Genomic DNA, 26,897 nt, shown 5'->3' with positions numbered 1-26,897 from the left:
ATCCACTCACAGTGTTGTACTGGAGGGGGATATAGGACTAAGTAGGTTAAGAAAAGATAGGTTTTTAAGAATGGTGAAGTTTTGGATTAAAATTTTAAAAAGTAAATATAGGCTAGCGAAAGAAGCGTATTTTAGTTTGTTGGTGGATAAGATAAGAGGTAGGGTGGCCGCAAGAAATTAAGAAAATTTTAGATGAAGTAGGATATTCGTATTTTTGGAATGAAGGTCAGGGATTGAATTCGGATACAATGGTTGAGAAGGTGAAAGAGAGGTTAAATGAGCAAGTAATACAGCAGCAGCAGGCTCGGAAGGAGGCCTCGGGATCTCTGAGTCTGTATAGTAAGGTGAAGGACACATGGGGGGAAAAAGTTTATTTTAAGTTGGGGTTGAAAGGGGAAGAAATAAAATTGATTTTAAATTTAAGGGGAGGGTCGATTGATATTGGGGAAAGGGGGAGGAAATTTAGGGGTCTTAGTGTTAACCCAGTCCCTTGTCCGATGTTTTGGGAAGATGATGAGGATATTTTTCAATTATGGGGAATTGTAAGGAATTGGCGGATCTGAGAAATGAGTATTTTTCGTTAGTGTTGGCAGAAAGAAGGTGGGTCGAAGGGATTGTAGGGTCACAAGTTAAAATGACATTAAGGAATTTGGCTAAGTACGATGATGAAGGGCTGATACATCGTGAAAGATACATCTCTTTATAAATATTTTCGTGAAGTACGTTTTTTCTTTTTAATTTATTTGCGTTTTTTTGTTGGTTTTGTTATATTTATGTTCTGTTTTTTTTTCTATGGACCGATGGTTTTTTTTGGAAAGACAAACATACATACATACATACATGCTAAATGCAGGACGGCTGTCAAAAGGGTGCAATAGTTTACAATCTATGGAATGGGTAAATGTATTAAGTTGGGACTTTAAAGCCATGTTGAGAGGGAAGTTGAAAAAAAAAATGCAAGGCAGCTTGCCACCCTCCTTTTACCCTTTTAAATTTTCCACTTTATACTAATAAAAATTATAGAAAGTCATTTTATTATAAATATTTCCAAGGTCTAGTAGCTATGCCTCTGGAGATGCCAAGCACACACAGTTCCTGAGAAGGATTGTAAATTATCCAATTTCTTCATTCTTAACATGCAGGATTTGTCATTGGAAAAGAGGGAATGTTTGATCCTGTGTGTGTCCAAAAAGACTAAGAGTATTGAGGTGAAATGTCAGAGAATGTTGAAAGATATGTTGAACTAAATCGAAAGACTCTATCTGTATCCACCTTTCAATTATAATGAACCAAATGGCTATCTCTGAATTTCATTCAGATGTCTCTGGGGAAAACAGGGGCATAGGAAGCAGGCTAGTCGCCCTCCATTTTGTTTAATCACCTAAGAGAGCACTGGTCTTCCAGGACCCTTAGTTTGATACAATCATCCCTGGGGAAAGAAAAAATCTCAGTTAAATTTTGTAAACAACACACATCCATGATCTTCAAAGACCACACTACGTTTCCATCATAAAAACACCAAACTTGAAACTGTTTCGTTAGATGTCATTGTATTGTAAGTTTTATTTCATTTATATGAGTAGTTTGCTAAGTATGGTTCTTGGATATAGAGCCAAAGTATTTTTAATGTGAACAAATTTCACTGTCTTTGGTAAATTCCCTGTTGTTTTACCAGTTGTTGTTTTTATCCATGATCGTTCTTCGGCAAAAAATGAACAATTCCAAATACTTGAGATGAGAGCCTGAAACCTATACAGTAGGGCTCTCTGATTATGTTGTAGTTAGGGAGGAAGCAGATGCCTAAAAGAGTGCATTTTAATGCCAAACCATCTTAACTCTCATTGGTCTTTCAGATAAATACAGAATTCTTTTGAAGGAAAGGGTGGTGGCGGAGGAGTACATTTACATATAATCCCTCTTGGTCTCCGGAAATATTTCTGGCCTACACTGGTGTTCAAGGCCGTACCCAGGATTTCTTTTCGGAGGGGGTTTTACTCAAATTTACTCAAAGATTTTTTTTTAGGGGGGGGGGGTTACACAAAAAAACTCGAAAAACGTATACAAAATTTGTTTATATCCTTTTTTGTTACGTTTTTAAGAGTCAAACAAACATTTCGGGGGGGGGTCAACCCCCCCCCTAATTCCCCCCCTCTCCCTCTGGGTACGGCCTTGCTGGTGTTATGAAAGTAAAGAGTAACATTAAACCCTTAAATAAACAGAATTTATTCCGTTTAGGGGAGGGGCCCCTTCATCATCCCAACCTCCCCCTTATCATAGAAACTTTGAAGGATCCTCATTCGATTGCAAGTTGAGAGTTTCTGTTCTATTAGTCAAAAATGACTGGTGACCAAACAGCCCCTGTTTTTGAACAGTTTTGGTCCTTTTTTATATTATAGGCAGTGAAATAGCGCTGCCTAAGTAAAGAACGATGTTGCCACAATGTATTGTTTTCTTCAGAACAGGGCACTTCGTATCGAATCAGTTGTCCTAGAAACTTCGAAAAGGTCTCATTCGATTGGAAATCGGAATGGCTAGTGCTCTTTGTAATAGTCGAAAGTGACTGGAAGGCAACTAACACCCCTTCCATGCCCACCATTTCCCCAAACACATCCAATCAAAATTTTGAGACAGCCATTTTGTTCAACGTAGTTGATTTCCTGATAGAAATTATGTTTTGAGGAGGACACTCTCCCACAGCCCTCAGGCCAAAGATTGTAAGTTTTGCCCCGGGTTGGCCCGGGTTTTTGTAGAAAGCTTTGTCGTAGAAACTTCAAAAAGAGCTCATTCAGATTGGAAATTCAAAGAGTTAGTGTGCTTTTTAATAGTCGAAAGTGATTGGAGGGCAACTAACCCCCCTCTCACGCCCAGCTTTACCACAAACGCATCCAATAAAAATTGTGAGATAGCCGCTTTGTTCAACATAGTTAAAAGTTCTGAAAATTAGGTCTTTGAGGATGACAACCCCTAACCCACACAGCCCTCAGGGCAGGGGTTATAAGTTATGCCCTGGGGGTATATAAGGTTTTCATAGAAAGTGTTGTTGTAGAAACTTCAAAATGGGCTCAATCGATTGGAAATTGAAAGGGCTACTGCCCTTTTTAATAGTTGAAAGTAATTGGAGGGCATATAACCCCCTTATCAGTCCCACACTTTCCCCAAACATATGCAATCAAAATTTTGAGATATTCATTTTTGTCAACCTAGTTAAAAGTTCTGGAAATTAGGTCTTGGAGGATGATAACACCCTCAGAGCCCTCAGGGCAAGGGTTGTAAGTTATGCCCTGGGGGCATATAAGGTTTTTTTTTATAGAAAGTGTTGATGTAGAAACTTCAAAAAAGCTAATTTGATTGGAAATTGAAAGGGCTAGTACCCATTCTAATAGTCGAAAGTGATTGGAGAGCAACTAACCCCCCTCTCACGCCCACCATTTCCCCAAAAACATCCAATTAAAATTTTGGGATAGCTATTTTGTTCACTGTAGTTAAAAGTTCTGGAGATTTTGTTTTTGGGGATGACAACCCCCCCAAAACCAATCAGGGCAAGGGTTGTAAGTTATGCCCTGGGGGCATATAAGGTTTTTATAGAATTTGTTTTCGTAGAGACTTCAAAAAGGGCTATTTCGATTGGAAATTGAAAGGGCTAGTGCCCTTTTTAATAGTCAAAAGTGATTGGAGGCCAACTAACCCCCCTCTCATACCCACCATTACCCCAAATGCATCCAATCAAAATTATGAGATAGCCATTTTGTTCAACGTAGATGAAAGTTCTGCAAATTAGGTCTTTGAGGATGAGACCCCCTCAGAGCCCTCAGGGCAAAGGTTGTAAGTTATACCCTGAGGGAATATAGGTTTTTTTTATAGAAAGCGTTGATGTAGAGACTTCAAAAAAGTTCTTTTGATTGGAAATTGAAAGGGTTAGTGCCCATCTTAACATTCAAAAGTGATTGGAGAGCAACTAATCCCCCTCTCACGCCCACTATTTCCCCAAACACATCCAATTAAAATTTTGGGATAGGTATTTTCTTCACTGTAGTTAAAAGTTCTGGAGATGTTGTTTTTGGGGATGACAAACCCCCCAAAACCAATCAGGGCAAGGGTTGTAAGTTATGCCCTGGGGGCATATAAGGTTTTTATAGAAATTTTTTTTCGTAGAGACTTCAAAAAGGGCTAATTCGATTGGAAATTGAAAGGGCTAGTGCCCTTTTTAATAGTCGAAAGTGATTGGAGGCCAACTAACCCCCCTCTCACACCCACCATTACCCCAAACGCATCCAATCAAAATTATGAGATGGCCATTTTGTTCGACGTAGATGAAGGTTCTGGAAATTAGGTTTTTGAGTATGACAACCCCCCCCCCCACAGCCTTCAAGGCCTTCAAGGCAATGGCTGTAAGTTATGCCCTGGGGGCATTTAAGTTTTTTTAATAGAAAATGTCATAGAAACTTCAAAAAAGGCTCATTCAATTGGAAATTGAAAGGGCTAGTGCCCTTTTTAATAGGCGAGTCGAAACTGATTGAAGGGCAACTAACCCCCCTCTCATGCCCACACTTTCCCCAAACACATCCAATCAAAATTTTGATAGCCTTTGTTTCAATGTAGTTAAAAGTTCTGGATATTATGTCTTTGAGGATGATACCCCCCCCCCCCTCATACCCCTCAGAGCCAGGGTTGTAAGTTATGTCCTGGGGGCATATAAGGTTTTTTTGTATAGAAAATGTTGTCGTAGAGACTTCAAAAAAGGCTCATTTAATTGGATATTGAAAAGGCTAGTGCCCTTAATAATAGGCTAGTCGGAACTGATTGAAGGGCAACAAACCCCAATCTCACGCCCACCATTTCCCCAAACACATCCAATCAAAATTTTGATAGCCTTTTTTACAACGTAGTTGAAAGTTTTGGATATTATGTATTTGAGGATGATACCCCCCCCCCCCACACACACACACACCCTTTAGGGCAAGGGTTGTAAGTTAATCCCTGGGGGCATATAAGGTTTTTATAGAGAGTGTTGTAATAGAAACTTCGAAGGGCTAGTGCCTTTTTTAAAAGTCAAAAGTGATTGCATGAGAACACACACCGCTCCCGCGCCCACCATTTCCCCAGAAACATCCAATAAGAATTTTGAGATAGCCATTTTGTTCAAGGTAGTTGAAAAGTACGGAAATTAGGTCTTTGAGGATGAAACTCCCCCCACAGCCCTCAGCGCAAGGGTTGTAAGTTGTGTCCTGGGGGCATATAAGTTTTTATAGAAAGCGTTGTCGTAGAAACTTCAATGAGGGCTCATTCGATTGGAAATTGAAAGGGTTAGTGCCCTATTTAATAGTCGAAAGTGATTGGAGGGCAACTAACGCCCCTTTCACACCCACCATCTTCACACCCGCCATCTCCCCAAACACATCCAACAAAATTTTGAGATGGATATTTTGTTCAACTTAGTTGAAAGTTCTGGAAATTAGGTCTTTGTCAGCGTTGTCGTAGAAACTTCTAAAAGGGCTCAATCATTTGGGAATTGAGTGAACTAGTGCCTTTATTAATAGTCAAAAGTTATTAGAGGCCGAATGCCCCCCCCATGCCCCTCATTTCCCCAAATACTTCCAATCCATATTTTGATATAGCTATTGTGTTGAACGTAGTTGAAGGGTCGGGAAATTATGTGTTTGAGTACGACAACCACCCACAGCCCTTAGGGCTATGGTTGTAAGATGTTTTATAGAAAGTGTTGTCATATAAACTTCAAAAAGAGCTCTTTCGATTCAAAATTGAGAGGGCTATTGCCCATTTTAATAGTCGAAAGTAATCGGAGGGAGAATTCCCCCCCCTGATGCCCATCATTTCCTCAAACATTTCCGATCAATATTTTGATATGGCCATTTTGTTCAACGTAGTTGAAAGATCTGAAAATTAAGTCTTTGAGGATGACAGCCCTCCCGCCATAGCCCTCAGGACAAAGGTCTTAAGCTATGCCCTTGTGGCATATATCGTTATATAGAAAGTAATTGGAGGGAGAATCCCCCCCCCCCCCACTCCCATCATTTTCCCAAACATTTACGATCAACGTTTTGATATGGCCATTTTGTTCAAAGTAGTTGAAAGATCTGAAAATTATGTCTTTGAGGATGACAACCCTCCCCCCATAGCCCTCAGGACAAGGGCCGTAAGTTATGCCCTTGGGGCATATATCGTTTTTATAGAAAGTGTTGTCGTAGAAGCTTCCAAAAGGGCTCATTCGATTGAAAATTGAGAGGACTAGTTCCTTTTTTATTAGTTGAAAGTTATCAGGGGGCAAATATCCCTGTCCACGCCTATCATTTCTGCTCAAAATTCTAATCAAAACACTTCTAATCAAAATTTTGATGTAGCCATTTTGTTAAGCCTATCAGAAAGATCTGGAAATTATGTCTTTGAGGATAACAAATCCCCCAAGCCCTGAGGGTAAGGGTTGTAATTTGTTCCCTGGGGACATATAACGTCTTTATAGAAAGTGTGGTCATATAAACTATGAAGAGGGCTCATTGGATTGGTAATCAGATGCTCTAGTGCTCTTTTTCAGAGTCAAAGGGATCAGAGGTTAGCAACCCTCTCCCCTCTACACACACATCGTATTGTCCCGAAATGTGTCTAATAGAAATTTTGGGATAGCCATTCTATTCAAAATAGTCTAAATATCATATAACAAGGCTTTTGGGATTGAAGCAAACCCCAGAAATTAGGGGCAAGGGTTGTAAGTTATGTTTAGGGGTTATTTAAGGTTTTTGTTGAAGGGATGGTTGTTCAATTTTAGAAGAGGCTCAGTCTTTCTCCCTGAAAAAGATTTTTCCAATATAAAACAAACAGAAATTAATCAAAAAAACTTTTCGCAAAAAATAAGTTTTTCGAAAAAAAGGTAAAGAACTCCATTAAACCAAAAATGAACAAAAATCAAATAATCTACCAAGCATACAACTACCACAAATCAGTATCTAAATAAATGAAACTCAAAACAAACAGAAATTAAAATAAGTCAAACTCAAAACGAGCAGAAATTAATATGAGTAGGGTTCTAAATCCTATGCTTTTTAAAAGCCAGAATATAATTTGTACTTTATTAAAAAAAAACCTTTTAAATGTTTTAATTTTTATAACTTTATGAAATAAAAATTAATTAAGATTTTAGATAATAAATAATTAAGATAATAAATATCAGCATAATATTAAACTGACAATGGACATTTTTTCAGTAAATTTGAATTTTTCTCAGTAAAGTGCAAATTATATCCTGGCTTTTAGAAAGCATAGGGGTTTAGAATCCTACTCACATTGATTTCTGCTCGTTTTGAGTTCGATTCTGTTATTTATTTTAACTATTTGTTCTGGGTTTCATTTATTTATTGATACTAATTTGTGGTAGTTGTATGCTTGGTAGATTATTTGATTCTATTCTTGTTCTGTTTTGGTTTAATGGAGTTCTTCACTTTTTTTTGAAAAACTTATTTTGTGCAAAAAGTTTTTTTGATTAATCTAGCAAACATCCAGGATTTTTCTTTGGTAAAAAATACAAAATTCCAAACCTTTGTAGATGAGAGCTTTAAACCTCTACAGCAGCATTCTCTGATTGTTTTGTAGCTAGGGAGGGAGGCAGATGCCTCAAAGGGTGCATTTTAATGTCAAAACATCCTAACTTTTATTGAGCCTTCAGGTAAATATAGGATTAGTTCTGAGAAAGAGGCAGGGGGTGGTGGCAAAAATTGATGTTGAATAACTCATGATTTCTGGGAATATTTATGGTCTACTCTGTTATTATAAAAGTAACAATAAACTCCAAAATGGACAGAACCTATCCCATATAGGAGAGGGGCTGCTCTTAAGAAAGATACTAATCCCCAACCTCCCCCTCATGGTCATAGAAACTTTGGAGGATGCTCATTTGACCAGAAATTGAGTTCTAGTCTTTTTTTTACCAGTGGAAAGTGATTGGAGACCCACCAGTCCATGTCCTAAAATGGTTTTTAATATCTGGTCTTTTTGTTACCTCTTGGAACATCTGGTTGACATTTTGAGGTACCTATTTTGTACTTTCTCTGTGGCTGCTCAATTTTGCATGTGGGAGAATTTTCCGTGGGGGGGGGGGCGCCAGCTCTCTGTAAAAAGGAAAATGATTAGTTTGTTTTTACACATATGGTAAATTAAAAGTTCGATTTTTTTTTCATTGTTCTCATATATTGTTTTACCATAATTGAGTGAAACACTTATGTTTACAACCATTTAGTGCCAATAACTTACTGAACATGTTCTTTCAAGAACTCTGGGTGCAAATATGGGCTTATGTTTTTGTTATGTGCATCCAGAGGCTGAGCATACATTCAGGGTGACTTTTATGATTTATTCCATTGTTTCATTCAGTAAGCGTTAAAATGTTTGCTTTCCAGGAACATGTTCAAGAAATTGAAGGAGAGAATAGAAGAGACAAGTGGAGAAGATCTTAGAAATGCAGCCACATCTTTTATGCCTCCAATACCTGCTCTTAAGAATGACACTAGAGCCTCTCAGGGAAGCATAGCACATGGATCTCAAAAAAGCCTTGCTAGTATATCTGCAAGTGTGAGTTCTATAAGTGATCAGACTATTGTACAAGACGTGTCCTCAAATCAGGTAGTGCTTTCATTTAAAATCAGTTTTAGGGTCATTTAATTTCAGTTGTCACAGCCAAAGAATTGACAACAATGTGGACAACCATTTTGGGATGATTGAAGAACTATTATGACTTATTTGTTAAATTGCCCACAAATTTCCAGATATAAATAGTTAATATATTAGTTATTGCTACATTTTCTTTGTTTGTATGTTGTTTATAGCACTAAAAGGCCGTAGACTATAAGTGTAGAACATAAGTATTTATTTAGTTTGTATTTTTTTCCATTTTATTAACTTTGTCTTTTTTTCTATTTTATTAACTAGACCTCTGATATTATGGATATTGTTCTAATTCTGATATCATTTTATGAATAACTATATCCTTCTGCGAATGACTTCTAAGTTTTGTCCCATATGATTGCAGCATGCCCACGCTGTTTAAAACACGTTTTTAAATTACTGGGTGAAAGATATCCTCATAACTGTGGTAAAATACATCCTTTTTGACAATATAAGTATCAATCGAATTACAAAAATTCCGTGATTCCGTGATATGACAAATAACTCTAACGAAGCTGATTCCGATCTTTTTTGAACTGATAATTATCGATAAAAATGGCGGATTGAATTTCTCTTCTGCGCAGGGTTACCGGTGACCATTCCTCTGTGGATTTTTTCTAACGCCAAAATTAGATATGCAGTGTCTGCCCCGTTGGTCTTTACAAAGTTATCGAAATATAGCCAATTCGGACTGAAAATTTTTTTTCCATGAAAAATGAGTGCTGCTTCGAAGAGACTTTGTCAGTCGCCCCAAAAAGGAGTGTATCTCTGTTCAGCCTGTGAAGCTAGCCTGCAAGATGATAGCTACGCACTTCTATGTGAAGGTTGCAAAAAGTGGGTTTGAACTGATTGTTTGAACAGTCAGACCCAAAATACTAACTTTTTACGAAAATGAGTCGTCGCTTAGGATCAACCTGGTATCGTCCCATATGTAAGCAAAAAGGAACAGCTGCTTCGCCGGAATCTATTCAGTGAATTAATACTGACTCTTCTGGAAAATTCCAATTGGGCTTGAAGGAGGAATTGAACGCTCAATTTCAGGTGCTTCCTAAACCTCTAAGTGACAAAATCCAGGTCTTGGAAACTTAACTACAGGAACAGTGTTCTCGGTCAGATCTGAAGAACGAGGTCACCTTAGTAGTATAACAAGTTATCCCTAAAGTGAAAACTGACCTGCTCATAGAACTTTCTAGCCAGGTTGGTTCGGTTTTGGACCAGCAGATTTCCGTAGTTGCGAGTCAATTAACTCAGCGTGGACTTGGTGACTTAGTTCAAAAAGAGAAAAACTTCATTTTGTTCGGCTTGGACGCGAGGAGTGCGATAAGCCAGAAAGCCCAGAACGAAAGTGATCTTAAGTATGCCAATAAAGTTCTGCTGAGTGAATATCCAGCTAAGTGTGTATTCTTTGTACGCTTGGGACGGAAACAAGGGAGTAGAAGTAGACCAGTGAAGGTGATATTCAAGTCCCCCTTGATCGTGATATAGTGGCTTTTTTCCTTGTGAGCAGGATTGAGAATATGAGGGCTAACATACCGAACTTCCGTGTCGCACATGACAGAAGCAATGCAGAGTTTGCTGAGAAGAAGAAGTGTGATGAACTTAAAAAGGAGCTTACTGAGAATGTAGCCGCTGGTGAAACCTGTTGGAAAATTAAAACGTGGAAAAATGGGCCAGAACTAGTGCGCGAAGAGAGGCTTTTTTGTCCACAAAACGAATCGGAGATATCACAGTGAACAGTTATTTGTGGCATACACAAAGTGCAAATTGTTTATCGTCAAAGTGGGATGAATTTGTTGCACTTGTTCAAAACCGGAAACCCCACGTAATTGTTGTGACCGAAGTTCTGCCCAAGAATTGTAGTGCACCTCTGTCCGTTTTCGGCAACTACGTGGTTACGATTCTGTGCATAATATTAACTATAAACGAGGCGTTTGTGTTTAGGTTTCTTCTTCCCTGATTTTAAATTATAAAGAAGTTGATTCTGAGTTTACAAGTCAAGGACATGAGGTAGTTAGTTTTGAGCTGAGACATCCGAGTTGATCCCAAAGTGTGGGTATAGTAGTGGTTTACCGGAGCCCGTCTAAGAGTGTTGATAGTCCTTTTAAAGATGAGGGCCTACTCAGCTACTTCACTTACCTTTCGTCAGTTTCGTCTAAAATTGTGGTCGTTGGTAACTTTAATGCTCCTGTTATTGATTGGTTATCTCACAGTACAACGTTATCTGATTTGAGATGCAGGCATAAACTAGTTCAGACACTTGGTGATATTTTCTCCATCAGCATGTTACTGAGCCCACAAGGTTTTGAACTGGAATGAATTCGTCTACCTTAGACCTCATTATAACTAAACCCAGCGGACCTTTAGAATTTTTGCCTCCTCTAGGTAAAAGTAATCACGTCGTATTATCTTTCTGTGTTAATGGGAGCATTCCATTAAATCCTAAGTCAAAGTTGTTATATGATTATTCTAGAGGTAGTTATGACGAATTTAGAGAGTTTGTACGTTATGTTGATATTGTTAGTGAGCTTCAGCGTAGTTCTGTAGATGTAGATACAGCTTTTGAGTTTATCCGTGAAGTAGAGGGATGTGAGAAATTTATTGAGAAGTTTAAGGTATACTATTAGAGAGGGTGTATACTATTAGATAAGGTGTGAAAAAACATAAGAACCTGTCAAAATTTGTCCTTGAAGCATACCTATGAAAAATAGACACTGGAGAGCTTATTTATCAGCTAGGGATGATTAATCTAGGTGTGCTTACAAGAGAGTGAGAAATAAGGTGAAAATGATCCTGCGGTCTCACACTGAGTCAGTAGAATCATCGATAATTGGTTGCGTGCAAAGTTGTCCAAAAAAGAATTGGAAGTACGTGAATAGGGGCGGAAAAGAGCAGGTGCCATCGTCCATGGTGTTCAGTGACTCAGTCACTGGCGAAACTGTTTATGATGATAAGAGAAAAGCAGCTAATTTTAACGAAACATTTTAATCTGCTTTCGTTAATCTTGCTTCACAAATAAGATCTAATATATTACCGACACCGGAAGCTTTTGTGTTACAGAATGAGTTACAAATGATGACTGATGTAGCACCTGAGCACGTCCAAAAAATTATGCGTGAGCTTTTTGTTATCAAATCCCCAGATATAGATGGTGGCTCAAATGTTATTATACGAGAACTGACTTCTTCTTTAGCGGCTCCACTTTTATTTCTTTTTAATCTTTGTTTGGATTCTGGTAAGTGCCCAGCTGCGTGGAAAAAAGCTGTCATAAAACCACTTCATAATGGTGGGCCAAGGTTGGATTTCACGAATTATCGCCCTATCTCGAACACGTCGATTTTTTCGATAACTATGGAAAAAGTAATTGTGCATCAGATCCAAAATTATTTTGAAAAAAAACAACTTGTGGAATATGGCACAGCATGGTTTTCGAAAAAGTCGATCGTGTAATACGCAGTTAAGGGAAGTAATCAAAGATTTTCAAAATATGGCTGATTCCGATCTAAAGTTTGATTGTGTTTATATTGATTTTTGCAAGGCACTCGACAAGGTTTCAATATCTTTGCTGGTGGAAAAATGTCGAAGGTATGATATTGGTTGTAGAAGCATGACTTGGATTACGGATTACCTAACTAACCGGTCACAGAAAGTGAAGGTTGGTGAGGCACTATCTGAAGGGTGTTGAGTTCTAAGCGGGGTCTCTCAGGGTATCTGCCTGGGACCAGTTTCATTCGCTTTATTCATAAATGATTTGCCGCAGCTAATCCGACACAGCACCATTAAAATTTTTGTGGATTATGTTATGCTATACAGAGGTGTCACCTCTCCAGTTGATGTGAGTGACACTTCTACAGGAAGATTTAGAAGCATTGTTTGAGTGGTGTAATTTAAATTTTATGTTGGTTAACCAGAGTAAATGTCATATAATGTATTACTTCGCGAAAGATCTGGCATACCAGTGCTTCATTGGTGACGTGTCGTTATGCATTGTTAACTCTATCACAGATCCCGGTTTTATTTTTGATGATCAGCTGAGGTTTGATAAGCAAGCATCAGCTGTTTCGCGTAAAGCAAACTATGGTTTGCTTTGCGTCAAAAGAGCATTCAGAAAGTTTAATCTGCGAAGTTTTACCACATTGTATAAGACGATGGTGCGCTCATCTGTGTTGTATCCGACTAGAAAATCCGACGCACAGTTGATTCAAAAAGTACAAAACGAGCGTCCAAACTCGTTCCTTTTCTGAAATACCTACCTTATGAGTGGAGATTGAGTAGCCTGAGCTTACCATCTCTGCAATTCAGAAGGGATAGATTGGACCTTGTCAACACTTTCCGTATCATAAAGGGTATTGACCATGTGTCTTGTGAAGATTTCTTAAAGTTTAGTCATTATCCATCTACGCGGCAGAACTCTTTAAAGTTGTACCAACCGATGGAATCAAGGAAATATGGACAGAGTTCCTTTGTAAAATCGTAGAACACGTTACCCGACCATGTAGTTCTGGTGAATGATGTTGCTGCTTTCAAAACAACATTAGTTGGGTCTTCTTTTTACAAAAGACAGTGCTTAGGACCGTGAAGTGTATATTTGTTGTAGGGTATCTTTGTTTTTTGTTTTTTTATTATTAGAAAGTTTATATTTTTGTCGTTAATTATAAGTGTTGCTCACAGTATGTAATTTATGTTATATGAGAAAAGCCTATGGTTTATTGCATTTCTGATTAAAATAAATAAATATTTGTGGTTTTCTGAAAAATCAGAAAATTTCAGAAATAAGTCCTATGTGCATAAAGGAGTAATAAAATGGATGCATTGAAGACTTCTTTTTATTTACCTTAAATCGCAATGTCCAGCGAAATAAGGATTAAATCCTTTAGAAACGCTGGTTAGTGATGACGATGGTTGGACGTCTCAACGGCATCCAACTCGGTTTACCACGGCTTCGATGACCATTCTCCATCAACGGCTCTTTTAAAAGCAGCAGTAGAGGAGGTAGTGACCGCTTCTTTGGTGAGTAAATTCATTAAACTCACTATTTTATTAATGAAGAAGTTATTGCGTGGTCTAGTGGCAGCTCTCTTCTGATATAGTTTCCGACTGTGTCCCCTAGTTCTGTAAGATTGGTCAAGTTGAAATGGCTTATTTAGTAGATAATTAGAATTCAGGAGCTTATGCTTCATAATAATATCACCTGTTTTACGTCTAAAGACAAGAGTGGGGAGTTTCAGTCTCTTCAGACGGGATTAGTAGTCCATCTCAGAACTGATTCTAACTTCTGCTGGTCACCTTTGTTGAGGGGGCTAGCAACACACATGTCAAACTCAAAATTTGGCCTCACCAATGCCTTATATAATTTATTCACCACCATAGGTGACCCACTAGTGATTGTTGTTTTTATATTGCTAAGGGTTTGGAGTGCTTTGGCTACAGCTGTCTGTGCGATCCGTCTTGATCCGTCCATCCCTAACATAAGATAAGGGCATTACTCATTTTTGTTTCCAATGTGGATTATTTGACATTCGTTTGCATTGAATTCAAGTCTCCACAAAGTTGCCCACTGGGAAAGTACCCATAGGTCATTCTGCATATAGGCTCTGTTATTAGGTGTATCAACAGGTTTAATGAGTTTGAAGTCTTTAGCATAAAAACTTATTTTATTTTTGACCGTGGTTGGTGCGTCATTAATATAAATGTTGAATAGTGTTGGTCCCAAGATGGTTCTCTGGCGCACTCCACTTAATATATACACTTCTTCTGAAAAGAATATCTGTCCATTTTATTCCTCTTTTTATTGACAAACTTTCTACTTAGATTGCCTACATCATGACTTTGGATGTTCTCTCAAGCTTATATAACATTTTCTTCTAGTAGTCAATACTCTACGAATTATTGCATCAGATTCAACACCATTTAAAGTGTGACTAAAACCCAAGTAGCTAATCCCTTGTAAAATTGAGATACTATAAACACATCTAATGATGTAAATGGCAATAAGGGACAAAAACAGAAACGAGGAGGCAATGTCTAATGATGTAATTTAGAGTGACTTGTTAGGCTTGAAAGTTGAGTCAGTGTAGGGTTAATTGTGCAAAACGATTCCTTCTTTAAAGGTAATACTATAATAACATAGGAGTAGAGCCATTCACATTCTTTCCAGGTAAAAACTTCCTTGGGCTAGGCCAAACATCAAAGAAAACTATAAAAAAAAATTGATAATTCAAATAATAAAGTCTGAGCTTCCCTCATATTTAGGATAACCTGGAATAGAAAGCTAAAAATGTTCAGTGACAAAACAAAAAAGATTTAAGATTCATTTAATAAAATCAGCTTTCATAATTGTGGCCTAGGCTGCAACTAAATTATGCTATATCTTTACAACATTGATAAATTCTAAGGTGAACGAATTACGAACAATTCAATGCGGCGTGATCAGAGGGTTATATTTGTAAGAAAATAAAAATGTTCTATTCTATTTAAAATGAAAATGTTAAAAATATGTAAATTTCATGTAATAATGTTGTTCAGATTTAAGATCTACTTCACAAAACGTTTGTGAAAATTTGGCAGAGGTAACTATATCTATTTCTGGTGATTTGTATTTATTTTAAGTTTGTTTTTAGTTTCATCGCAATTTCTGTTCAGTTTAGGTCTCATTTTTTCATTTATGACATGTAGTGCTCATTTTAAATTTTATAATTTATACCCATGAAAAACATGATGCTAATTACAGAAACCTAAGTAAATGCGACAGTTGTATTTTTTTAATGTTGTTTTTCACTTATGCTTTACATTTGACTGAAGATGAAAGAGCCAGTTTTTCTAAAAAGGTACAATTAAAAAACTAAACAAAGCACATTGCACATGATAACCAAGCCCTAAATAATTTACAATCAATAAAAACAGTTATTTTCGGACTTTATGAAAATCTGAAGTAATTTCCAAGTTAGCTTAGATCCAAACAAAGCTGAAACATAATTCGAATGGAATTTATTTTGGCTATATCACAAACTACCAAAATTGTGATTCAGAAAAAAGGGTGTTTGTTCAGATTTGTCTGAAGTTTTTTTGAAGCTGTCTAAATCTACCTATCCAATCCACGAGGCTATTTATAAAGCCTAAATAAAAGCATTAGCTTCATTCATTTTTTTCTTATCTCATTTTTCACTGCTGCTATACGCTGCTCCAAAAATAAATGTCAAGTTTTGCCAAAATGGCACAGTAGGTATATGTCTGTGCTTAAAAAACTAGGTGACGTTCTGCATGCTAAACTAGCCCTATATAATTAAAAACAATCCTTGGAGTACATTGAGCTGACATGCAAAGGTTCCTCTTTCGCGAAAAAATGAAACAGCCATTTGTGACCGGTAAAATTGCAACTGGACAGTGGTGCTTGTAGGATCACATGGTGCGCATGGGCAAAGGTTGACCCCTCAAGATATTTGGGCTGGGTCCCTCTCGGTATCAGGAGGTGTGGACGACAAGAGGTAACGCTAGGCTGATGTCTGAAGAAGGATGTTATGCTGTTCATAGAAGATCTTTGGTCTGAAGTAATGGATAGGCATCGTTGTCGCCTTATGTTCCAGCCGTCATAAGAAAGCCTGACTTAAGTTTTTACTAAAAATATGATAAAGGGTTAAACTTTGTATTAACACTTTCTAAGTTTAAAGTTTTTTGTTCTTCTTCTTTTTTATAATATTCTATTGTCAAAGAAAATATATTTTATAACAAAAGTAGTTGCACATATTCAGAAAATCTCTAATAGAATCCAAATAAACTTAAACTTAGTTTAAACCCAAATACCATTAAACTAACACGAAATAAATTAAGAGGATTAAATTATTCTCCTTTTTAAATTTTGCTGAGTGTCGCTATATTATATGTGCGCTGTCAATTTTTGATTTATTCATATTAGTCTCTTTTTAAAATAGCCAAGTAAAAAGTGGAGGAAACTGTATTTTCTCTAGTTCGGCAAGGCAAAGTCAAGTACAGTTAAACAGGATTTGGGAGTTGAGAAATCATGTTCTCTTTTTTTCAGTTGGGCTTAGTCCCAACAATCATGCTAGTATTTTCGTTTTATCAGTTTAGGCAAGATGGTCATTTATTATCCACTTAAAATAAATCAAAACGAAATAATGTAGTACAATTGAGAAAAAGAAAAATTAGTAAAAACACTATACAGTAAAAAAAAAGATGAATAATGATAAACATGTGGTACTAAGGAACCAAGAAGAAGATATGGTAGCATTAGGCCTTAAAATTTGCGATATTCTTTTTATAAAAAAAAAGAAAAAGAAGGGACACATCAGTGAAAAACAGGCTTTTATATATAAATATATATATATATATATATATATATATATATATATATATATATATATATATATATATATATATATATATATATATATATATATATATATATATATATATATATATATATAAATGTGGAGTCAAAAATCTTACTTTAAGGATATCTGACCATGGGAATTCCAATGGTACACTCTTTTTTTTTGGTCCGCTTCCAATTTCGCAGTTCGCAGGTTTTCAAGCTCCATAGTTCCCATAAAAGTCTTTTTGCAATCAGCTTTTAATATTTAGATTAATTAAAAAAAAACTTTTTCCACAAAACAAGTTTTTCAAAGAAAAGTAAAGAACTCCATTAAACAAAAATGAACAAAAATAAAATCAAATAATCTACCAAGCGTGAAACTACCACAAATCACCATCGATACATAAATGAAACCGACAACGAACAGAAATTACAATAAATAACCGAGTCAAACTCAAAACGAGCAGAAATTAACACAAGTTGGCCGCAAAACCCCTATGCCTTCCCAAGGCCAGAACAAAATTTGCACTTTACTGAAAAAAAATTAATATTTTTACTTTTCTAGCTTAAATAAATCAAATAATATTAACATTTTGTTTACTAAATATCAGTATATCTATATTAAACCGACAATGCACATTAATTGTCTTTTTATATTGTCATAGTCTTTTCAGGGAAAAAAAATAACACTAAATCTTTTCGTTTTTTAAGACTTTATAGTTTGGCCTGCTATTTGTATGCTGGAGAAAAATTTTCAGCAATTTTTAACAACATACACCCTTTTAAAGATCTGGACACAAATAGCAGTGTTTAATTAGTTTCATACCTCCTCTAGTTGACCTGAAATAGAAAACTTGATACCATTCACAAAAAAATCTGTTTACTTTTTTTGATACACTATTTTGATTGGGTTAAATTTTAAGAGCGGAAGTAGCCCCGAAAGTTTGAACATAATACACTCAGTCGTTCTTGGGATACTGCTGAGATGCCTTATTGGGAATTAGCATTATCACAGTGTATTTTGATTTAATCTTAAGGCAACATTTAGTTTTTAAACATAATGGACAAATGGGAGGGTGGGCGTGGAAGGGGAATTAGTTGCCCTCCAATCATTCGACTTTTAAAAAGGGCATCAGCCCTTTCTATTTTCAATCGAATGAGCCCTTTTCAAAGTTCCCACGACAACTCCTTCGATACGAAGTTCCCTGGTCTAAACAACAGCAAAAAAATATCACTAATCACTTTCAACTATTAAAAATCCCCTTTGAATTTCAAATCGACACTAGCCCTTTGAATTTCAAATCGAATGAGCCGTTTTTTGAAGTTTCTACGACAACTCCTTCTATAAAAAAACCTTATATGCCCCCAGGCCATAACTTAAACCCCTTGCCCTGAGGACTGTGGGGGAGTATCCTCCTCAAAAACATATTTTCTACTTGGAAATCAACTACGCTGAACAAAATGGCTGTCTCAAATTTTTTATTGGATGTGTTTGGGGGAATGATGGGCGTGGGGGGGGGGGGCTAGTTGCTCTCCAATCACTTTCGACTATTGAAAATGGCATTAGCTATTTGAATTTCCAATTGAATGAACCTTCTTTTAAGTTTCTACGACAACGCCTTCTATCAAAACCTTATATGCCCCCAGGGCATAACTTAAAACCCTTGCCCTGAGGGTTGTGGAGAAGTGCCCTCTTCAAAAACATATTTTCTATCTAGAAATCAACTAGCCTACGCTGAACAAAATGGCTACCTCAAAATTTTGATTGGGTGTGTTTGGGGGAATGATGGGTGTGGGGGGTGAGGTGCCCTCCAATCACCTTCGACTATTAAAAGAGCAATAGCCCATTGTATTTCCAATTGAATGACCCTCTTTTGAAGTTTCTACTACAACGCCTTCTATAAAAACCTTATATGCCCCCGGGGGACTTAAAACCCTTGCCCTGAGGGTTTTAGGGGAGTGTTCTCCTCAAAAACATATTTTCTATCTGGAAATCAACTATCCTACGCTGAAAAAAAGGCTATCTCAAAATTTTTATTGGATGTGTTTGGGGGACTGATGGGCGTGGGGGGGGGGCTAGTTGACCTCCAATCGCTTTCAACTATTAAAATGGGCAATAGCCCATTGAATTTCCAGCCGAATGAGCCTGTTTTTAAGTTTCTACGACAACACCTCCTATAAAAATCTTAAATGCCCCCAGGGCATAACTTAAAACCCTTGCTCTGACGGTTTTAGGGGAGTGTCCTCCCCAAAAACATATTTTCTATCTGGAAATCAACTACGCTGAACAAAATCGCTATCTCATAATTTTGATTGGATATTTTGGGGGAAGGATGCGCGTTTGGGGAGGGGGCTAGTTACCCTCCAATCACTTTCGACTATTAAAAAGGGCACTAGCCCTTTGAATTTCCAATCGAATGAGCCTGTTTTGAAGTTTCTACGACAACGCCTTCTATAAAAACCTTATATACCCCCAGGGCGTAACTTAAAACCTTTGCCCTGAAGGTTACGGGGGAGTGTTCTCCTCATAAATATATTTTCTATCTGGAAATCAACTAGCCTATGCTGAACAAAATGGCTATCTCAGAATTTTGATTGGATGTGATTGGTGGAATAATGGGTGTGGGGGGGGGGGCTAGGTGCCCTCCAATCACTTTTGAATATTAAACATGGCACTAGCCCTTTGAATTTCCAATCGAATGAGCTTGTTTCGAAGTTTCTATGACAAGACTTTCTGTAAAAACTTATATGCCCTAGGGCATAACTTAAAACCCTTGCCCTGAGGGCTGTGGAGGAGTGTCCTCCTCAAAAACATATTTTCTGTCTGGAAATCAACTACGCTGAACAAAATGGCTATCTCGAAATTTTGATTGGATGTGTTTGGGGGAATGATCGGCGTGCGGGGGGGGGCTAGTTGCCCTCCAATCACTATCGACTATTAAAAAGGCACTAGAACTCTCGATTTCCAATCGAATGCGCCCGTTTTGAAGTTTCTACGATGACCCATTCCATTGGAAGTACCCTGCTCCAAAGAAAAAAAAATAAATGATACATATGTGCCAACATTGTTCTTATATGCCCTCAGGGCATATATTAAAACCCTCGCCCCGAGGATTGTGGGGAAGTGTTCTCCTCTAAAAGATATTTTCTATCTGGAAATCAACTACGTTGAACAAAATGGCTATCTCAAAATTTTGATTGGATGTGTTTGGGAAAATGATGGGCGTTGGGGGGGGGGGCGATTTGCCCTCCAATCACTTTCGACAATTAAAAATGGCAAATGCCAAACCCATTTCCAATAGAATGAGCCCTTTTCGAAGTTTCTACGACAACTCCGTCGATACGAAGTGCCCGGGTATGGAGAAAAAACCATAAAAAAAACACATTGTGCCCACATCGTTCTTTACTTAGGCAGCGCTAGCGCGCTGCCTATGATAAAGCGAAACAATATTTACCATTTTTGAATAAGCTTTAAATGGCAATTTTTCTCTAAACAGGTTTTTAAACTTTTGGCTACCTTTGCTGGTGGTTCAGTCCAAGGCCGTACCCAGAGGGGGCTATGGGGGTTGGACCCCCCCCCCCCGAAATGTTTGTTTGACTCGTAAAAACGTCACAAAAATGGATATAAACAAATTTGAATGTGTTTTTGAGGGGCCTAGGACTGATTTTTTTTTTTTTCCGAAAAAAAAATCCTGGGTAAGGCCTTGGTTCAGTCTTCACTAAGTTCCAGCTATTGTGGCAACCATGATCTTATTGCAGTTAAGTAAACCCTATTGAGCATTAATATTAGAATAAGCATATCTGGGATAAGGATTAATGATTTGTTGCTTAGATAAATACTATTTTTTAATTGGCTTGTCAATACCACAAAAAAATTTTTTTTTTCTTTAAAGACAAAAGGAGAAATTAAGCTTGGAAACGCTGATCAGAAAAAAAAGAATCCCAATGTAATTTTCCAGATGAAAAATGTGATTTAATGGAGCAGCTTATGAATGATGTGAACGAACTAAAACAGGCACTCAAAGATAAAGATACCTCAATACACACATTGAGTGATGCCAATAAAGCCCTGGAAATTAAATTACTTGAAGTCAGTGAAAGTCTAAAGGTTAAAAACAATGAACTAATATTTTATATGGACGAGTTGGAAAAACTGAATAGTCGCAACGCAACTTTGGAACATGAAAAATTATTATCGTCATCAGCAACCGAACTTCTAGAAAATTCAAAGAAAGCTATCGAAGAAGACCTTCATCATCATAGGGAGAACAACAATAAGTTAAGTGATTTAAATCGTAAGCTTGCTAAAAAAGTCTCTTGTCTAGAAGCAGAGGTTGAAGAGCTTAGTCAAAAAGTTATGTCTGCAAGGAATGTTGTGGACGTTGAAAATAGTGACTCTTATAAAGTAATAGTCAGTCAAGTAAATAGCCTGAAGGAAGAAGTTGAAGAAAAGAATAAGGTAATTTTATATGATATGTTTTTTTTAATACTATAAGTTCAAACATATCAGGGTTTGTTTGGTAACAACAACCCATTTGTTTGTACAGTGGTTATCAGTAGATATTTTATTGTAATAGGGGGGGGGGGGTATTACATTTTTTATATAATCATTGTCAGAATTGTGTTAGAATTGTCAAAATTTTCCAAAGTTTTCTTTCTAATCGGAGGGGGAGGAGACTAATGAAATATTATACACCTATGATTGTAAATATATATTACTGGGGAAAAAAGAGTGCTATTAATGATGTTTCGTAATTCAAAAGTACAGTGTTCACGTTTTAATGTTGGACTACTGGGTTACTTTAGCTTTTAAAATATTTTGACTCTAGCAGTATGAAGCTCTATAGGTAGATGGTATACTTTCAGAGCAATCCACAGATATACTTAATAATTCTAAGTTTTCTCAAAAAAGAAAAATTTTACTCACTCCCCTTTTGACTAAAGAGCTCAGATAACACTTGTAGTGGATGAAAAAAAATATGCTATGTTAAATCAAAAACTGCATTTATGTTAAAACATAAAATCGCGAAGAAAATCGCATTTTTGTTCTCATTGTATAGTTGCCAAGAAGACAGGATTTGCTTCATAATGGAGGAAGCTCCCACTCTGTATCATCACAAAAATGAAACCTAATCAAAAGTGATAGCCTTATATCCGCTAAGCTACCTTTCAAGACTTTTCACGCTAAATTATTTTTGAAATCACCCAAAGATGCAAAAGTCAGAAAAAGGGTGGTGCCATGAACAAGCCCCTCCTTCTCGTATAATGAAGTTTCTATATAAAAGTAAAATGTCAAAATTTTAATGGAGAAGTTTGTGCAAAGACCTATGTATATGATTTGAGACATTTGAAGACCTAACTACCGATTTCTAGCTTCTTACTGGAAGTGTTTGTCACTAAATAATTTTCAAAAATAAGCGTGAAATTGTACAAAGAGAGTAATGCTAAAAATACTAAAGACAAGTGTTGGAACCCTTGGTCCGAGTTTGTTCAGATAAATGTCCTTCCCAGATTCTTTTCTTTTGGCCCCTTAATTATTTTCCTTCCCCGAGTAATAATTATTAATTATCCTTTTATTTTGTGGCGCCATTTTATGTCCTCCTAATTGCGTAGTTGGTTAATATACCATGAGGTATTAAATTGCGCAGTTAGGGAGGTTTGACCAGTAACTTAGTAAGCCCTCAGATTGGCTGGAGAAATTCATTACCACCCCCGTTAGCCCGTCGCAGACACGTGGCTGGCGGAGCGGGCTGGAGGAAATAGTTCCGTTTAGTTCCTTTTTTAGCGTGTCTTGAATACAGTAAGATTTTTTATACTATATTATCTTTGACTTTTCAGCCTATGTCGGGTCTAGAGAGATAGTTAGAAATATTACCGGTAACCCTTGGCCTTAAAAGTGGCCCCTGAGACCATTTGATCACGCTAGTAGACACGGAACCGTTGGAGTAAGCGCGGGAATCCCACTATTTTGGGCTAAGAAGGGGCTCTCTCCCTCGAGTAAGTGGCATAGCAATCTTTTTGCGCCATTTTTGCATCAATAAGTGGTGACCCCCGTAGTTTACCTTTTACCTCCAATAACAAGACTGTAAAGAGATAATTTTACAGTTATTTTTGAAAGGTATATAGTGACGAGCACAACCAGTGAAGAAGCTAGAAGTCAGTAGCTAGGCCTTCTACAATCGTGTATGTATGCCTTTTATCATAGGTCTTCAAACATGTTTTCAAAAAGCTAGTTAAAAGAAACTTCTCAAATCAAAAGCAAATGCTGAACATTTCAAAAGCATATAGCTTGTTTTTAGTGTGTTTGGTATTAGTTTCTTTGTACACTTTCACAGTTAGTTTTCTCGAATCATATACATAGGCCTTTTCAAAAACTTCTTTGTTTATGAAAAGTTAGGTCTTAGTCACAGCACCATCCTTTTTTTGCCTTTGGCATCTTTGGGTGATTTCAAAAATAACTTAAGCAGGCGAAAAGTAACTTTGCGGAAATAAGCCTGTCTTCTGCCTAAAGTCTCCCATGTTTTGTTTTGATATTCGAAGTATCTATTTACTTGTTTTACAAAATGATATTTGGACTTTTTTTCTCAGAATATAAAATATCTGCAGCAACTTCTTGCTGGTGTAAGAAAAGAGCTTCAAAAGCAGATAAAAATACCTGATGTAAAGGATATATCAATTGTGTCTGATTGTGTCTCAGCAGCAGAAGAAACCCAGCTGATTGATGAAAATAAAGAAGATGTAAATTTTCAATATTTGAAAAATGTGATTTTTAAATTCCCCACGAGTGATGATTATGAGGTAAGGTTACCTGGAATTTCTATGCTTTTGACTCAAGTTAACTTAGTCGGGTTTTTTTAATGCAACTTTTAACTGTTTATGAAGACTAAAGTGTAACATAGAGAAAATTTTGTAATATTGCTGTTTGCTTTGAAGTCAATTGAATGTGGACATAATCAAGCAAATTTAAAATGGAGAGACATTACAATGAACAGTAAAGTCAACTTTAAACAAGTATTTCAGAAAAATAAACGTTTTGAAGAATTTCGCTTGTTTTTGCCATTTTAATGCTGAAAACTAACGCTGCTCAATTCCAGAAATTCTTTTTGTAGATGATGATGCATTTTAATAATCGATTCAGTTTTATAAGTGATCATTTTTAATTAATGGCTTCTTCCTCTCAAATGTATACGAAAGAAATTGGCCAAGTTCAACTTTCAATTTAAGTAATTTACGTGGCTTTGCACTCTTGTCTTCTGGGAGTTTGAGGGGACGGCAGCACCATACTGGTTTTTGGTAAAAATTTGTTGAAATGAAAGGTTCTTCCTTTTATTTCCTTCCTTTCAAATTCATTCCTTTGGAACTCATAGAAAATTAATTTACTAAACAAAGATTTTTATCCGCTATATTTTTAGTTTTCCAGTAAAGTGAAAGCCACGTTCTAGCCTTTTGAAGGGTGTCAGCACCACCTTTATATTTGGTAATTTATGTTTGATTTATGTTCGGTCTTACATTAGGTATGTTTAGGAGAAGGGGCTGCAACCTCGTGAAAAACATTAAAACAGGGGTATGTTGTATACAAATATGATGTTCAGCATGGACGAAAATCCTACACATAATAACCAAATAGTATCATAGGAATCTGAATTCACCTTTACCTCCCACGCACAGAAAGTATTATAGATAAAAATGGCCATAAAACTAAACAGGGAAAATATTACAGTATTAAACCCCGACACCGCGCCGATAAGGGCAGGCTGGCGGTGGCGGAGTAAAAAAGCAGCGGTGGCGTGCTGCCGATGATTATTTTGCGCCGGCGCGATCAATGCTGACCGCAAACATTTAAATTTTTACCAGTCTTTCGGACATCTGAACTATAATTTCCATAAAAATCGGACCTATTTAGGAGTTAAAAACTTCGTAAGTTATTACTTGTCCTCTTCTTTTCTTTGTTATTCATCAAGAGCAGTGGGAATTTGGCAGATACAAAATGGCTGTGACGTTTCGGAACCCTTGCATAATAGTTGAAATAATAGATAATAGAATCGCCGTGGCATTCAATAAGATCCAAGGAATCTAATGAAAAGGGAGTCCCACAAAAGTCACATTAGGCCAGTAGCCTCTGAGAAATCCAAAAATACCCAAGATTACGAGCAAGTCCCAAGGGGAGGTCCTGGGTCTATCAAAATATTTCTATGGTTTCCCAAAGAATTTGATATCGTTTTCTTCCGTCTCCGCTTTAAATGAAAAAAATGATTAGCTTTTCGGCATGCCTGCTTTCAATTAAAATCAAATTGAAGTATTATCATTTAAAAATGATAACCCCCTATCCCCCCTTAAAATGTATGTTATATAGGCAATAACATACACTTTTTTTTATAAATCATATTTTTGGGGTCATTTCCGTTTCAATCTTCAATTCCCCAACCTTGTGCACGGTCTATAGCTAAATTTGTCTCCGTCTCCGTCATTTTCTTCCGTCTCCGCTTTAAATGAAAAAGGATGAGGGAAATTTCTGATGATTGAATATTCTAGGGGAAATATTACACTGCGGGGTTTTCACAGAGTTACTATGCGAAATTCTTTTTAATTTTATATTTCAAGTTTTTTATATGTAGAAGTTCCGGGTGAATTATCCGGGGGCTTTTTTTCGTCCGTTTTGTTTTCTGGGAAATAAATTTTTACGGATGGGGGCATTTCTGGAGTGATCGAGGAACCTTTTAGAGATTATAGTCTTTTTCCAATAAAAAATGCTAAGGAAAATTTTTCATGGTGAATCGTTCACAAGCAATTTTACACAAAGGAGGGGGGGGTCTCAGTGAGGAAGGAACTATCTGGAGGGAATTTAACGGGGGGGGGGGGTGCACTTGACGTTGGATGAAATTTCCACGGAGGAGTTATCCGTGAGGGGGAGGAGTATATTTCATAGAGGGTGAGTCAGATTTACCTGTATTATTAGAAAAACGAACAGAAATTATGCCGTATATTGAAGAGGTTGTTCCCTCTTCGATGCCTTATTGTTTACGCTAAATTTTGACTGTTTGCTAAAATTGAAACTCAGGGGCTGTTTAATTAGAATAGGAAGTGCTAACAGCTTTAGCTTTAGCGTAAAGAGCATGGTATTAAGGAGGGGGCGACCCTTGATATCCGGAATAAATGTGCCAAAACTAATATGCAAATTGCGTTTGAATTTTTCATGCACGGTGAGCCAAAATCGAACCTGTATTAATTGAAAAACGTATTTTTTAGTTATTTTTAACTGAAAGTAACGAGGCACATTAAAACTTAAAACTAACAGCAACTAGTCCGTATATGAAAGGGGCTGGCCCCTCCTCACCGCCTCGCTCTTTACGCTAAAGTTTGACTCTTTTACACCACTATAATTTTTAAAAAAAAAATAAAAATTTAGCCTACAGAGCGAAATGTTGAGGAGGGGACAGTTCTTTTGATATACGGAATAATTGCTGTTCGTTTTAAGTTTTAATATCGCTCATTTAATTTCATAAAGACGGTACTTTTGTCAACATATGAAGAATCGTGTATATTGCAATTGTATCTGTCTGGCTTATATGCAAAGTAACATAAGAGACGTAAATGAACGAGCAAGAGCGTAGTGAAGAAGGATAGTATACAAAGTAACATTTGGCAGGTATAGTCACTAGCGATAAATCACTAGGGGTGGCACCGTGATTGGGCGATTATCGAGGATTCGGGGAACCAAATTTTTTCTTCGGGGTGACACATAGATTTTCGGAGAGATCCCCGAAAATTCGGGGATAGTGCAAGTCCTGCTTGATTCCTAATCACGAAAATCGAAATACTTAAACACACGAGAAAAGAAAAGCTTTGACTTTGCGGTTGACGCAATAAAGAATTGCCGCAAAATTACTTCAAAGTCAGCCGA

General features: G+C 36.9%; 2 protein-coding genes across 2 annotated transcripts in view; both read left to right on the top strand.

Annotated features, from left to right (window-relative positions):
- LOC148947065 (uncharacterized) overlaps positions 1-20,973 on the top strand; it is a 29,108-nt gene extending 8,135 nt beyond the window's left edge. Inside the window, exons 2-3 of the mRNA XM_089096503.1 lie at positions 8,406-8,628; positions 20,890-20,973. Coding sequence (XP_088952629.1) covers positions 8,406-8,628; positions 20,890-20,973 — 307 coding nt within the window. The remainder of the gene's footprint in view (positions 1-8,405; positions 8,629-20,889) is intronic.
- Positions 20,931-26,897, top strand: part of LOC148947064 (uncharacterized) — an 8,466-nt gene continuing 2,499 nt past the window's right edge. The window contains exons 1-2 of the mRNA XM_089096857.1: positions 20,931-21,455; positions 23,585-23,794. Of these exons, the coding sequence (XP_088952983.1) occupies positions 20,973-21,455; positions 23,585-23,794 (693 nt within the window). The 5' untranslated portion in view covers positions 20,931-20,972. The remainder of the gene's footprint in view (positions 21,456-23,584; positions 23,795-26,897) is intronic.

The sequence above is a fragment of the Artemia sp. Qi Xiang Cuo genome, chromosome 11 (assembly GCF_049724085.1).
Source record: "Artemia sp. Qi Xiang Cuo chromosome 11, ASM4972408v1, whole genome shotgun sequence".
Taxonomy (NCBI): Eukaryota; Metazoa; Arthropoda; class Branchiopoda; order Anostraca; family Artemiidae; genus Artemia; species Artemia sp. Qi Xiang Cuo.
Note: the sequence above shows the minus strand (reverse complement) of the source record. Positions and strands in the feature narration are given on the sequence as shown.